Raw genomic sequence first — 14,334 nt, 5'->3', positions numbered from 1 at the left:
AGCAACCTGCTGACGGTCATATGTCAGTGTCTTTTCAAAGCCCAACCATGAAGGCTGCTTTAGATCTCAGCCCCTGGAAAAGGTTTTACTGGCTGCTCCTCAGTGTCTTGCTAAATTCTGGACCTAAATCCTGTCGGGCTGTTCCCATTGTTGGAGGTCGGATCGTGTCAACCGTGGGCAGTACATCATAAAATTTCCAAACTTGGACTACTAACTGAATGCTCTTTAATTCCATTTAAAGGCAGCACAAGTAAATATCCCTTCATGGTATCATTGCAAGATGTTATCAAGGGAAATACCACGAATGGAGTTTCCTATCAACACTTTTGCGGTGGCAGCCTGATAAGCGATCGTTGGATTCTGTCCGCAGCTCACTGCGTTTGGAGGAAGTTGGTATTGAGCCTCTAAGAAATATCTCATTTTGAGGTTCTGTCTATTTTTTAGGAACATTCACAATATTGCTGCCTTCATTGGCTATGAGAATATTGAAAACATTGAGCAGCTGGAACCATATGGTCTGCAAAGCGCCGAGTATATTTACTTCCAACCGTGAGTAATCAGTTGAGTCAAGTTTAATACTCCCCTCCTAAAGAGATTTGGAGATTACTATAAAGGGAAATTGACTCAGCAAGTTATTTGCTCTGTATTAAAAAGAGAAAAAACTTCTTGAAGATTTGTTTAAGAAGTTTAAGTGCTTCCTGAATAATTATTTAATGTTTTTCTAAATCGAATGATATTTTTTACTGCAGATCAAACTTTCGGAATGATATAGCTTTACTTTACATGAGACGTCGCTACTGGAGTCTTTCGAGCAATGGCCTACAATTCGCCCAACTGCCTCCCCAAGGAATGAAACCAGACCAAAATGGTATAATTCAAACGCATACAAATTTATCATAATATCTAATTCTATAACCTCCAAGAATCCTGTCGCATTATTGGGTATGGAGCCACAAAGCATGCGGGACCATGCCAAAAGAAACTTTTCGAGGCTGAAGTTCAGGTGATTGATAATCAAAAGTGTCGGGATATCATAGGACATATCTGGGCGCCACAGAATGGAGCGAATACGGTGTGTGCCCTGGGCAACAATCAGGACTCGTGTCAGGGAGATTCGGGGTAAAAACGAGTACAGACGTTCTACATCATGATTGCTAATTAAATATTTCGAACTGCTAGTGGTCCCCTGATCTGTCCTTATGGAGGTAAGGACTATATCTATGGCCTGGTGTCCCACGGACTCACCTGCGGCATCCCGGGAATGCCCAGCATCTACACAGTGACCAGACCCTATTACGATTGGGTCCAACTGCTGATGCAGTCCTAGATCTCTGCTGATCACGTATAAATAGTATATTTATTATGCGATATCAAACAGAAAAACAGTTATGAATATACATACTTAAATAATGCAGGAATAGCACGGACTATCAACGAACTTAGGCTAAAGTACTGTAGGTATATATAATATTACATAAGACTAACTAAAAAAATAACCGTTTTCACGATGCGATTTATCAGTCTGTCTTTTGTTTTTGTTTTTTATAAGTAGTCATAAAAAACTGAGCTTAACTGTAGAGAAAAATTTCATTTTCATTTTAAATTGCTTGGGCTATAATCAGATACTACAAATTTGTTATAAGGTAGTTTCATAAATAGGAATTTGAAATAGCAACAAACAGCCTGAGATGTATATGATTTTTAAAACCCATTTTTAGTATTAGTTTAACAATTAAAAATAGTTTTATCTGAATTCTGAACTGATAAATCAAGTCGTGAAAATGGGACTTAACCTAGATGCGAGGCCGTCTCCTTCAATCACTGTTTCTCGGGCTGCTCTGCCGGAGCGGAGACCTGGGTGTTATCCACCTTGTCGGAGAGCTTCCCCGTTCCCGTTTCCGGAAGTGTGAGGGTTAGGAGGCCAGCTACTAGAACGCAGCAGCCGCAGATCGTTGTTGGAATGTACCAGCCGAGGGCTCCCAGGCAATCGACCACATAGGGGGCCGAAATGGAGCCCACATGGGCGAAGGTCGAGCAGGTTCCCAGAGCAGAGTTGCGAATCTCGGTGGGATACAGCTCGGCTGTGTATAGAGTAACCACGGAGTAGGTGGCGCTAATGCCAAAACGACCCAGCATGGCAAAGGCCACGATCCAGGTGGTGCTTCCTGCGGGTACGGAGAGGACGAGCAGCAGGGATACACCTGTCCAGATGAACAGGAGCATGGTGGTGAGCCGACGACCGGCGAAACGAAGCATTACAACCGGCACCAGATAGGAGGGTATATCCACCAGCCCAGTGCCTATGATGTACAGATACCTCGACACCGACATATTGGCGGCATTGAGAGCTGAAGGGATTGGATATATATTATATGTATAAGTATTTTATATATTAGTTAGCCTTCCTTATAGACAACTCACCCGTCACATAGTAACTCAGCGAACAAACGCAGAACATGAAGTACGACGCAAATATCATCTTGCGCACACTGGGATTGCCATACAGCTCAATGATGGACTTCAGAGGACCGTTCTTAAGTTTATCCCCCCAGGAGAAACCCACTTTCGGTTCCAGCTGCAATGGTAAAATATATATATTCCATAAGCTTTCTGCTTGGCAACTAGAATTATATATTTTTATGGAACTTTGCACTCACCGACTTCTTATCGGTGCCGATTGGAGAAGAAGCTGCAACGGCGGGCTGAATTTGGTAGTGGCTGGGCTGTCTGAAGAGAATCTTGTAGACGCGATCGTATCTTTGGTTCGCGATCAGCCAGCGGGGCGATTCATTCATCAGGCTAAAAATTGGGAATATTTATATCTCATAAGATCTCACATAACTTTGATAAACTTACTAGCAGTTTAGGATGAGCAGCAGGGAGGGAATGGTGAGGGCCAATTGCAGATGCCTCCAGGGTTGGATGATGTAGCCCATCACTGCCAGGATGATCATGCCCACGGGATAGGAGGCTGAGAAGGCAATCGACATCCAGGAACGATGCTTCAAGCAGACGTTCTCTACGACTAAAAAAATACGTGAATAAAATAAATATTTATTACTAATGATACATTAAATAATGGTAGTTATCACTCTTATGAGGTATTTAGTATGTACATGATAAATGTAATCTTTCTTTAGGATTAAACTTTCCATAGATACTTATAACTTAGATTGTCACAATAGTAAATAAACTTACTCATGGTAAAAGCAGGGTAGAAAATACCAGATGAAGCTGCTCCCAGTGCGAAACGTCCTGCCAGGAAGATACTATACCAGGGCGAGAAGGTGCAGAAGAAACTACCCACTACAAAGAAGACCGCTCCGAGGGTAAAAGAGGTTTTGCGACCAAATCTGCAAAAAACCATTATCAGTAACTAAGATATCTTAGGAAAGGACATTTTTCAACCCACTTGTCGGCCAGTATGCCAAAGGAAAAGGATCCACAAAACTTTCCCAAGGATAATGAAACCTGGGCAGAGGTCCGTTGGATGCTCCTGTCGCAGGTAAGATCCCAGTCCGAAACGAAGGTGCTCTCCGGATTGGCGAACTCATGGCGACCCTTGACCTTGCAGGATACCTCAACAGGCAGGGAAATTTCATTCAAGTGAGTGGTGTAGTTAAGGGCCGCCTCGTAAGACATCTTTGCCAAATGACCATAGTTCCAGTCCCACACTGTGCATCCTCCCGATTCCAAACCCTTCCCGGAAATCTCCCGCTTCTGGGCCAATGTCCAGTTGGTGTCCTGCAGATCCGTAATACCACACCACTGATCATCGGGCAGGTGACCCAACAATGTGTAGGAGGACACATGGAATCCATTCAATATATTCGGAGTTACACACAGAAAGAAAATGGCCCTGAGAAGAGATAGGCAACATTACAATAAGTTATTTGCCAGTTAGGTAAATTTCACTTTACTGCTAATTGCGATTTTGTTTTCGCAGATACAATATATTTCGTTTCCGGACAAATTGTTTACAGCACGCAACTCCAATTGGTCGCACATTGACACCGCTTGGCTAACTGATCGTTGGAATGCAAATAATTACGTTGATCAAAACATCGGAGTAAAAACAAAGCTGTGAAGGCTATAATTTGTGGGTGATATATTATGGTTATATATGCTGCTCACATAATCACTTAATGGCAGTTAAAGATTCGGCAGAGCAGTGTCGTTAATCATCAAACAAATCGGGTAACCGGAACGCAGTGCGCAATATTTACATATCCGACTTTTTCACGTGACTCCCCCACCCACAAAGCACGTAGATCGTAAAAATTCCAGTCACTGTATATGATTTCGGAGGTAAATGTTTTAGTGTAGGACTTCCTCCAGTGGCTCAGTTGAATGACTTCCAGTGCACATGTCCTCCAGCCAGAGATCGTGTCAGATAGGACGCATTAAAATCCCGATCTGGGTAATGGAACCGGTACTCGTACCGATTTCACGATCCCACATCGCCCGGTTTTAATTCACAAGTCTTATCACTTACGATTAAGCCTAATGGAAACGTATGTATTACTACACATATATATGCGCTGATATGCCAGATTTCCATTCTATATTTAAGTCCTATACCGGGCGATCGCTCATATGACCGTTGCCCCTCGATTGGAACCCAACTGGTTGAGTCTTCGATCCCGTCCTAAAATTAACATCAGGAAGCCCCTCTGCAATTAGCTTACTTTTAAAAACATACCTTATCGAACTGTGGCAAAAACTTAATTGAACTTAGGTCTTGAATTTAATTGTGGTGAGTGATTCGCGGTTAAAATAGGGTTTTAGCTCAAACTCACGACCAATCAAGCGGAAAAACTAATTAAATCAATAAAATTACGAGGAGAAAAGTGCACCACCCTGGGTAATGTCAACAATTTCTAAAAACTCAACCTTTAAAAGCTAGCACACTGCATTCACTATGAAGTGGGTCAAGTGGAACGTGATTCGAGTCGAGCTAAAAAGCGACTTCCTCAACTTTGAGTGAATTATGGAAGATATATGATTCCTACTTTTCGAACTGAGACAGTGATCTGAGCAGAATAGCTAAAACCTATATTACAGGCTGATCCAATTTTGTAAAGTTAAGTAAAGGCATAACAATCTCAATCCAAAATCTACATACATTTTTAGGAAGGACTATTGCAGGGGCTTGAAAATAATCTTTTTTAAACGTTTAAATATATCCTCTAGAAGATTCTTCAAATTGTAAAGGTATTTCGAGTAGAAAGCCAAAAATATTTATATCCTTATTTGAAGCCAGATTTTATTTAATCCTAAAATCCTTACCACACAAAGGCTCCTCCACTGCCCACGATTTCCAGCTGCTTGGTGAGCAAATCCTTCATGCTTTCCTCGCTGATCGTTTCGCGACTCTTCTCCGGATTCTCCTTCGATTGAGTCATGTTGGAAAATGCAATATCACTGCTACTCGCGGTACTCAAAATTCGAAATCACGCCTTCGAAGATGATAAAGATGATGATGTGGATGTGGATGTGGATGATGATGATGTTATGTGCGGCAGACGACTGACCCCACGCAAACGAATCTTGCAGATTGCGGTGAGGTTCGCGTTTCTGACAATGAACTTGGATTCCTTGGCTGTGCAATCTATTTTTGGTCTTGTGCAAAAACAATGTATTCCGAATTTGTTTCGGATCTTAGCTTAGGAACCTAAATCAAGGATCCGTTGGGTGCATTCACTCCAAGCGATGGAGATAAGACCCGCCGTCTGATATATATATTCACTTTCACTTTCGCCCTCGTAATATTTTCGGGGGATTCTGTTGTCGTTCCTTCAGTGGCTGTTTATCTATCGGCTAGTTCTATTTTCTGTTTATGTTTTTTCAACTGGTAATGCAGCACATGGGAGCTTTGACGGACAGCGACACGTTTTTTTTTGTATTTTGTTTTTAGTATTCCGTTGTGGTTTTCGGTATAAAAATTTCCCTCAAGTTAAAATAAACATGAAAATGAAATGAAATATTTTTGGGGGGGATTCTCTTTATTTTTTTGGTGCTGCAACGCGTGCAGTTGCGTTTTCCTCCGGTTTTCACCGATGTTGCTATCAACTACTTGTCGCTTCGGAAGCGTCTCACAAACTAAGCCCACGGGAGGCCGATCGCAGCGTTTTGTATGCCGTTCCATTGGGGGATTGGGGGGCTTTAGAAGGAGGCGCAGCGGTACTAACATCGCACTCGGTCAGTGCCTCAGTACCGCCGCCTCTGTGATTCACTCGCTCGGGATCGCTCGGCTCTTCCCGATCCAAATACTCGGGGCACATTTATGTTGATTCTTTTTTGGATTCGAGTGCAAGCATTAACAAAAAATGTAAAAAAGAAAAATTAAAAACATTCATAAAGCGCCTGAAGAGCGATTCGATTCTTAGCGAGTGTCAAAAAGCGAGCACTCTACAAATAACCAAGGAAAGCTCTGATTTTTCGACTATGCTTCGACTAATTTAATAATTTGAAAACAAAACAATTACCCAAAATGTGTGTATTTGTCAGCAGCTGCTGTTGTCAAATTTCCAGAATATAACGTATAATTAGACTTAAAATTTGGGTATTTATTTTTCCTGACAAATTACTGTCCATTGCACAGATCACTTGGGTTTTTAGCATTGGTAACTGATGATAGGGGGTGGCTACCTCATAAAAATTCGAATTTTCAAGGATACTTCTTGTGAATCTCCCTTGAAAAAATTATTTTTTAACTATAGGCTTAACATTTTTTCCATCTTTGAAAATGAAACTTTTAAAAATGGTTAGGTGCGTTCATAAATTATTTACCAAACGGCTTTAGTACTCCTCGAAAGAGAGTACAAACAAACAATTCCTCATTATAAATGCGTCGGACAACATGGAAACATTTAAATACACTCCCGAGCACTTGAACATATGGCCGTGTGGTCGTACCCTCGCCCAAATCCCTTACATTCCATTACACTGGCGGTACCCGAACCTCATGATATATTTACATTAACAGGCCGTTTAATTCTGTTGTCTCTGAATTTCATTACAATTTTCCCATTCGCTTTGGTGATATTCGAGAGTCGGGTATTGTTTACATTTTTTGTTTTCGAGTTGCGCTATTCGAAATTCCCAAAGAGCAATCGGTTAGAAAATGAAAGAGCGCATTTTTGAATGGGATTGTTGTATACAATGTAGAAAACTTGCTTTCTCATAATTTTATATTCTCTTGGCGAACTTGTGAATGAATCTAGAAATAGAGTTTCGTTTTCAAAACCAACTTGAACCAGAAGTCTGAATCGGGAGGATGAAATAGAACCAGATTTCTACGCAGTGACCGAATCAAGTGATTCGATTAAGGTTAACCTGCGTTATCGGCGAACATCGAGAGTCCTCAACTCTGGCCAAGATCAATTGAACTCAATGAATCGATCGACGTCAATATCTTAACTACTAACCCTGCGGAAAAAGATAGAGATTGACATTGAAGGGTGGGCTGGTATGGGATAGTCTGTGATGGGATTGTGGCATATATTCCCTATATTCCATTTATGAATCTCTTTGTTATCGCAATCTAATTTTAGCCTTGCCGCAATTGTTGTTCACTTGTTCGGCTTTATTCGCTTCCCAGGCGCATTCTGTTCAACTGTGAAAACGGCCCGAGAGTTAGCCGTTCTAACGGTTCTAGTTCTACCTAGTATTATTCTAGTACTCTAGCCGTAATTAGAGCTTTATGTATGTATGTTCATGCACTTGGGCGTGCCTCCATTAGAAATTCAATTGTCGGTAGTTTGGGTTGGACCCCCGTATTAGTTTTTGATTAGGCTTCTATTGTTTACCGGCCGCACGTGCAGTTTCCTACGGATATGTATTATTCGTCAATGGGGTGGTGACTTTAAGAACTATGGGTTGTCACAGTTCCGATTTATTTTATCCATGCCCACACATTCGCTTGCAGGCCACTTGGGTCAATCCATTCAGTGCTAATCTAATAATAGCCAGCTCATCTGCATAATCGCCAAGAATTCTTTATAATGTGATAAGCTTTGTCATAAAAAGATATATGGCAATTTAAGGAGATGTCAGGCCTAATTTAGAAACTGCTCAGAGAAAAATGCACACAGAAGAAAAATGGCAAGCATAAACTCTTTTTTTAATGGTTATAACATTGTAAACTTTCATGTCATATTTTCGCATTCAATGTTGTAAGACTTTTATGAGAACAAATCCGACTTGGAAGGCGGGCCCTTATAGAAAATATTTATAGGATTTTGTGAAGTTATTTGACAGCACAGCTTTTATGTCGATGTGGGTACATAAAGTAAGCTGGCAGTTAACCTAGGTTAATTTTTATATAACCATAACTGTCTAAATAATTGAAGGATTTTTCCGAGGCCAATCAAATAAACATGATCTTTATTATAATGTATTCTAAACTACTTAATTGTGCCACTAAATTCCTCTCGATACCTTACCCCCCACATATGAAAACCTTTGAGAAGATAATTCCTACTTATAACGACAGCACAATTTAGCCAGTCAGGCGTTGGCGATGCTTAAGTGAATGATTGCCGACGAAACGAGACGGGAATTGTGCACAAATTCGTGGAAATCTAGGCGTTGCAAAACTCACTAAATTCAATGAGGGCATTTAAGACATGCTTTAAGAGCCACTCGACCTGAGATTCGAGACTAAGCCCCAGACAAAAGGCGTGGGTGACAAGGTCGTCTTCGAAAACAGACACTTTAATTTCTATAGAGACTTGGGTAATCCCTACGAGGACGACCTGGCGTAGCCAAAGTTCAACAGCCAGATGAGTCCGAGAACAAAGAGGCTGTAGAAGGTCACGTTGTAGAGATTGAGACGGCTGAGGAGTCCCCTGATTCTGCCCGAGGTGCGGACACCTTCCTGGGGATTCTTCGGCCTCTCATCCAGCATATCCTTCCAGCTGACCACCTGGGGTCGGACCACAAAGAGGGCATTCACCGCCGCCCGGAAGCCACTCTGCACCGCTCCACCCATCAGACTGCGATAGCTGGTGCCCACGGCGGAGGAACTTGACCAGATGACACGGTGCCAGGGCTTTGTTTGTGGCTTGTGGAGCGCCTCATTGAGCTCATCGGTGGAGCACTGACACTCCAAAGGTTCTCGCATTTCCTCGCCAAAATGGCTGGCCAGCAGATCCATCACCTCCTCCAGAACCTCGTCCTGATCCTTTTGTGAGTGCAGCATGTAGCCACAGAAGGTGGACATTCGGCATTCGTGTCCACTGACCAGCGGCTGGGAGCTGAGAAAGTTCCCAGAGTAACCAAGATCTGACCAAAAGGATTTGGCATATCGAAACTGGAACTGACTGATCAGGCGGCGGGTTAGATTTTTCCCAGCTTTGGTGGCCATTGGGGGAAGAAAGGCCCTCGGAATGCGGGGTTCGAACTCCAATTTCTGCACTTTATTCCAGGGTATAGCTAGGATCACGGCCTGGGCCGTGTGACTATTCCCCAGATTATCAGTCACCTGCGCATAGTTCTTAAAGTGTTCCACTTTCACCGCCCTACAGTTTAGCATAATCTTGGTGAACTGCATGTGCTCCAAGATGTTCTCTATAAGCATCTGCGTGGGGACCTCATAGAAACTGCTCGGGTAGGTGAAGTAGCTAGAGATGAGGCGAATAATTAGCATTTTATAGGGTACATTAAGTTCAGTAATGAAAAACAAAACTAAGGGGTGAGAAAATGAATGTTTGATGGGGTACATTAATTGCACTGATGTAAAGATCTTTGCCAGCCAATCAATCAAAGCCGGGTTATAAGTGATCTATATATAATTTATGGGAATTCTAAGCCTTTAGTAACTGAGAAAAGTGACACATACGTGATCTATAAAAGTTAACTATTTCAAACTGGGTAATCAATCATTTTCGAGGGGCAGTTTTTCATGTGGGCTAATTACTAGACGTGCTCTATTTTTTAATTTTTTTGTTAGCAAGTTTTCTATATTCAAAAAATTGCTGCTATATTTTTAATTACTGGCTTTTAAATATTCTTAATGCGGTTATTAACCTTTTGTTTCGTAAAGTTATGACATGAATATTACCAGGTGTAGACACAAAAAACTGGAAATGTAGGACAGCTGGAACTCACAGTTATAAGTATATTATGTGAAATCATTTATTACATTACATAAGTCTTGTGATTGTGATTAAAAATGATTAAGTGATCAAATTTTTTATAAATATCGAATATTATTAAACTAACTTCTCATATACTATCACCTAGTTATAACTTATCTATAACTAAGCTAATCTTAAGCCAGCTTAAATTTCGTTTGGTAAATATTAGATATGTTTTTTCTTACAAGTCGATAAGAGTTTTGAGTCCTCCACAAGAACTGCAGACGGACATGAAGACATCGTAGTCCACCTCATTGGCAGGAACCCCGCAGACCAGTTCCACCAGGTTGAGCATAAAGTTCCGAGATTTGTTAAAGAACAAATGATGGCGGATATGCTGATCCATGTTGGAGACTCGCTCCCGGAGGCTAAGAAATAGATCGTAACTTAGTGTAGATTTAATATGATGATTTACCTCAACGCACTTGAACCGTTTCGAGCGAAACTTGGACATCCGCAGGTCCAGCATTTCTATATATCGTCCCAGCTCGAATTTGGCTGGCAGAGCGGTGAGTCCTCTGTCCAGATCCCAGCACCTTCGCATCCTGCCATTGTCGTACCTTCTCCGTCGGGGCGACAACTGGATGAGGGTCAGAAAGGAGAGCATATCCTGCTGGGCGGCGTCCACCAGTCGTGTGTTATTCTGTCCCAACTGGCCCCCTAAAACCCCACTCGCCTCGATGATCCTCACCTTCAGGGTGCTCTCCATGGAAAGGATCTTGAGGGCGGATGCCAGACCCGAGAGACCCGCGCCCACAATCAGTACGTCCAGTTCCGGAGTTTGTGTGCCGAAGGGCAAATCCATAGCCGGTGAAAAATGTTAATTGTCATTTTGTATATATCCGAATTTAAGGTGAATACTCCCGCCAAGATAGTTTGACATGTTCGGTACAGTTTGAGAAGGTTACTCTGTGAAATGAGGCATACTTTTCGGCTTTAAGTTTTTGTTATTTTTTAAAACCGTTCTTATAAACCTGATCGATCACCCCATTTTTGGCATTCTAGATAAGTTTAATCAAAATCAAAACTCTTTATCTGGAAATCAGTCTAGAGGAACCATATAGATAGAGATATTTATAGGATCGTTTTTGATTTTAAAAGTTATATTACAATATTAATCATACTATTCTTTTAAAAATGTAACTAAAAAATTGTAATTGTTTTCTGTTCCTAAATATTATCTTTCATTAATGCTAAGTAATGCAAATAACATTTCAAATTGAAATTTTCAAGGTGATCTGTTTATAACTACGTTTGTTTTAATTATTCTTTGAGAAGTCATAACATTAGCATACCAAAACAAAGGGAATCCCTAGTAATCTCTAATCTTTATTCATTGCTCACAAGCAATGTTGGGTAAATATTTATATGTCAATATACATATAAGAATTCCGGAACCATATGTCGATAACACTTTATTTATTCTATATAATTACAAAATACTTGATCTACTTGATCAGTTCATTGAATTCAACCTAAATGAAATTATTTCCATGTGGGTGCGGGGCTTTGATTTTCTTATCAACAACACCGTTGACAGTAATCACTTTTATCATCGCCAGTGATATGTGAAAGGCACTTCGGTAGCTATAATTAGAACAAAACTAAAACGAAAACGTATGGAAAAAACCACTTTCTCCGGTGAGCAAGTGCATTAGGAGATTGCACCCGATGAGATGGGACTTTTTTTCTTATCAGCCGCAACCATTTAGACCTAATTCTTATAATTAGCAAATTATAATCTCCTCAGCGACTTAACGACCCGCCTCAATAAAAAAAGTTGTCATAAAGTTCGTTGAACAGACTGAAAATACAAGTCGCAATTACCATTAATATTTACTTTTCTTTTATTAAAACGCTTCTAAGTGTAAACAAACAAAGTTGAGCTCAGTTTAGAATGGAATGAATTGGAATATCTCTGGAGGAATGGAAATGCGCGGAATGCTTAAATTCGATGAAATGACCAGGGCGCGAGCCAATTAAGGCCATTAGTTTAGATTGAGTAAAGTGCCTGTCTCGCAATCCAGCTCCAATTAGCTTGACTTTCCATTGAGCATCCCGGTTAGCTCTTGGGCTTCTTGTGGCGCCGCAGTCTTCTTCCCGAAATTCTCCCCATCCTCAATGGTCTCCGGCATGGGTTTGTTCAGGGTCTCTGGGAGCAGGAGGGACAGCAAGCCAGCAGTGAGGGACAAGGCTCCACAGATGATCAGCGGCAATGGTCGCCAGATCTCGCCCAGCAACTTAAGGTAGGGTGCCAGAATGCCACCCACTCGGGCCACCATGGAGGAGGCTCCCAGACCCACATTCCTCACCACCGTGGGGAACTGTTCCGCCGAGAAGATATAGATGGTTCCATAGGACGAGGTGATGGCCAGTTTTCCAATCATGGCGCAGGCGATGATCAGCCAGTTCATGTCACTGGGCACGAAGATGGTGGCCAGGAGACTAACCCCAGCTATCATCATGGTTCCACACAAGATGGAGCGACGACCCCAGCGATTAAGGGTGAACAAGAGCAGCACATAACCAGGAATCTCGACGGCACCAGAGATCATAAAGTTAACCAGTTGGTTGCCACCCAGGTTATTTGTGTTCCACGAGAGACCATAGTAGACACCACTGTTTACAAACCAATCGAAGAAGATTAGCAGAGTCTTCCGGCGGAGATTGGGAAACCGGAGGAGATCGAAGACTGTGGCCGCCGGCTGGTTGGCTGTCAGCTCATCCTGTTTCTTCTTTTCGGCCACCTCGTCCACCAGCTGATCATAGATCTGATTGGGAATATGCACTCGGTTCTCCTTGGCCGCCTTCTTGATAATCACAAAGGCCTCCTCCTGGCGACCCTTGAGCAAAAGCCAGCGGGCAGACTCCGGAATGATCCAATAGTAGCAGATGAAAAGGAGTCCCGGCAAGGTCAAGGCAATCTGCAGCCATCTCCAGTCGTGGATGAAGTAGGCAAATCCCGCTGTGAGCATAAATCCCACCGAGAAGAACATCTGCATGGCAACTCCGGCAAAAAGACGATACGAAGAGCCCACCATCTCCAGAGCAATCACATAGGCCACCAGGAAGACGCCCGACGTGGTGGCACCCACAATCATCCTGGAAATAGTGTAGCTAAAGTACTCAGGCGACACGGCGGCCAGGACGCCAAAGATCACCTGGAGCACCAGCGAGGCGAAGAAGGTGGGCTTGCGTCCCAGCTTGTCGGACATCTGGCCAAAGATGAAGCTCCCAAGGAGCACGCCCAGCATGAAGATGGAATCACTGGTGGCTGCTAGGAAAGCCCGGCTACAAACCAGGTTCCATTCGGTCACAGCACTATTGAGGAACTTGCTCTGGTCGTAAACGTAGCTGGAACAGCTCTTGGTTTCATTGCTAGTCCTGGGCTGACTGCCATTTAGGTACTCCCCACTGTAATCCACATCGTAGTAGGCACACCTTTCCCCCCCGGGAAACGAGAGGTTCCACAGGTGGGTGGGTAGCTCATAGGTGGCACTGCCATTCTCGTAGGGCAACTCACATCGAAAGTCGGGCTTGGCCAGCAGGAAGACCCCGGCCAACTTGTGGAATGCACAAACGATGGCCGGAAGGCAAAGAAGATAGTAAATGCGCTTCTGATACGGTCCAAATTCACCCAGGTGAGTGATGACATCGTCGTAGCCCATGATTAAAGTTTAGTTCAGCGCCAAACAGGTGTCACACGTGAGATTTGCGCGTTGTCAACCGTAGAGTGTCGTACGATAACTGGCCAGCGGTTCAATATTCGCGGCACCGTGACGTATGCGCAACTTATTATCGCAGCGCGTTGCGTATGCGCCCCGTGAACCCGTTCGATTGTGCAACAATCTCTGAATCTGGTTGGAAAACGGAACCAGGTTGCAGCTGTAGTAGGAGCAGCAGCTGACCTCCAGCCAGCGGATCTCGGACTTGGAATTGATCTCGGAGTGCGCGATCGACCGCTCGCCAGCTGCCTCAGTCTCAGACTGAAATCAGAAAAAACAAAGAGCTCTGGGGAACCCAGAACGCCCGCCTATCAGCGTGTCTGTGTGAGCGGTCTCGGGCTGTGAGTGTATGCGTGTAGAGCAGCGTTCTCCGTTCCGTTCCACCCTGTGACCAATTTATTGATCAGCGATCGACGCAAGAAAATCGAAATGGGTTTAATAGTTCCCATTTCCCAAAACAGGGATGA

General features: G+C 43.0%; 4 protein-coding genes across 7 annotated transcripts; 1 reads left to right on the top strand and 3 right to left on the bottom strand.

Moving 5' to 3' along the window:
• Nucleotides 1–20: 20 nt before the first annotated feature.
• Nucleotides 21–1,418, top strand: LOC108020668 (elastase-1). 3 transcript variants are annotated; one of them, XM_036817453.3, is made up of 6 exons: nucleotides 21–177; nucleotides 242–389; nucleotides 445–549; nucleotides 750–868; nucleotides 924–1,119; nucleotides 1,180–1,418. In XM_036817453.3, the coding sequence occupies exons 1-6, from the start codon at nucleotides 21–23 to the stop codon at nucleotides 1,325–1,327; spliced, it is 873 nt and encodes a 290-aa protein (XP_036673348.3). In that variant the 3' UTR covers nucleotides 1,328–1,418. The 3 variants fall into 3 exon arrangements, with proteins under 3 accessions (XP_036673348.3, XP_065721968.2, XP_065721969.2); XM_065865896.2 differs by having other exon boundaries at nucleotides 29–180; XM_065865897.2 differs by having other exon boundaries at nucleotides 33–173.
• LOC108020667 (organic cation transporter protein) lies at nucleotides 1,339–6,101 on the bottom strand. The gene is made up of 7 exons (XM_036817452.3): nucleotides 5,290–6,101; nucleotides 3,413–3,859; nucleotides 3,199–3,353; nucleotides 2,857–3,025; nucleotides 2,658–2,799; nucleotides 2,422–2,575; nucleotides 1,339–2,348 (listed from the first exon to the last, which is right to left on the bottom strand). Exons 1-7 carry the CDS (start codon nucleotides 5,403–5,405, stop codon nucleotides 1,819–1,821), a joined length of 1,713 nt encoding a protein of 570 aa, XP_036673347.3. The 5' UTR covers nucleotides 5,406–6,101; the 3' UTR covers nucleotides 1,339–1,818.
• A 2,588-nt stretch (nucleotides 6,102–8,689) lies between these two features.
• shps (putative monoamine oxidase sheepish) lies at nucleotides 8,690–11,036 on the bottom strand. Of its 2 annotated transcripts, none has more exons than XM_017088999.4 (3): nucleotides 10,568–11,036; nucleotides 10,328–10,510; nucleotides 8,690–9,626 (listed from the first exon to the last, which is right to left on the bottom strand). In XM_017088999.4, exons 1-3 carry the CDS (start codon nucleotides 10,945–10,947, stop codon nucleotides 8,747–8,749), a joined length of 1,443 nt encoding a protein of 480 aa, XP_016944488.4. In that variant the 5' UTR covers nucleotides 10,948–11,036; the 3' UTR covers nucleotides 8,690–8,746. The 2 variants fall into 2 exon arrangements, with proteins under 2 accessions (XP_016944488.4, XP_016944489.4); XM_017089000.4 differs by having other exon boundaries at nucleotides 10,558–10,699.
• Nucleotides 11,037–11,965: 929 nt separating this feature from the next.
• On the bottom strand, nucleotides 11,966–14,137 carry Orct (Organic cation transporter). The gene has a single exon (XM_017088981.4). It carries the CDS (start codon nucleotides 13,808–13,810, stop codon nucleotides 12,176–12,178), a length of 1,635 nt encoding a protein of 544 aa, XP_016944470.4. The 5' UTR covers nucleotides 13,811–14,137; the 3' UTR covers nucleotides 11,966–12,175.
• Between the last annotated feature and the right edge of the window lie 197 nt (nucleotides 14,138–14,334).

The sequence above is a fragment of the Drosophila suzukii genome, chromosome 3 (genome assembly GCF_043229965.1).
Source record: "Drosophila suzukii chromosome 3, CBGP_Dsuzu_IsoJpt1.0, whole genome shotgun sequence".
Classification (NCBI taxonomy): Eukaryota; Metazoa; Arthropoda; class Insecta; order Diptera; family Drosophilidae; genus Drosophila; species Drosophila suzukii.
This window is presented reverse-complemented; position numbering and strand designations above follow the sequence as displayed.

Coding starts and splice junctions, on each gene's coding strand:
- LOC108020668 (XM_036817453.3), top strand. CDS start 21: ATGTCAGTGTCTTTTCAAAGCCCAACCATGAAGGCTGCTTTAGATCTC. Junction 178..241: donor TCGGATCGTGTCAACCGTGG/GCAGTACATCAT, acceptor TTCCATTTAAAG/GCAGCACAAGTAAATATCCC. Junction 550..749: donor GAGTATATTTACTTCCAACC/GTGAGTAATCAG, acceptor TTTTTACTGCAG/ATCAAACTTTCGGAATGATA.
- LOC108020667 (XM_036817452.3), bottom strand. CDS start 5,405: ATGACTCAATCGAAGGAGAATCCGGAGAAGAGTCGCGAAACGATCAGC. Junction 3,354..3,412: donor TTTGGCATACTGGCCGACAA/GTGGGTTGAAAA, acceptor GGTTTTTTGCAG/ATTTGGTCGCAAAACCTCTT. Junction 2,800..2,856: donor CTGCTCATCCTAAACTGCTA/GTAAGTTTATCA, acceptor CCCAATTTTTAG/CCTGATGAATGAATCGCCCC.
- shps (XM_017088999.4), bottom strand. CDS start 10,947: ATGGATTTGCCCTTCGGCACACAAACTCCGGAACTGGACGTACTGATT. Junction 10,511..10,567: donor TTTCGCTCGAAACGGTTCAA/GTGCGTTGAGGT, acceptor TCTATTTCTTAG/CCTCCGGGAGCGAGTCTCCA. Junction 9,627..10,327: donor CTCAAAACTCTTATCGACTT/GTAAGAAAAAAC, acceptor CCTCATCTCTAG/CTACTTCACCTACCCGAGCA.
- Orct (XM_017088981.4), bottom strand. CDS start 13,810: ATGGGCTACGACGATGTCATCACTCACCTGGGTGAATTTGGACCGTAT.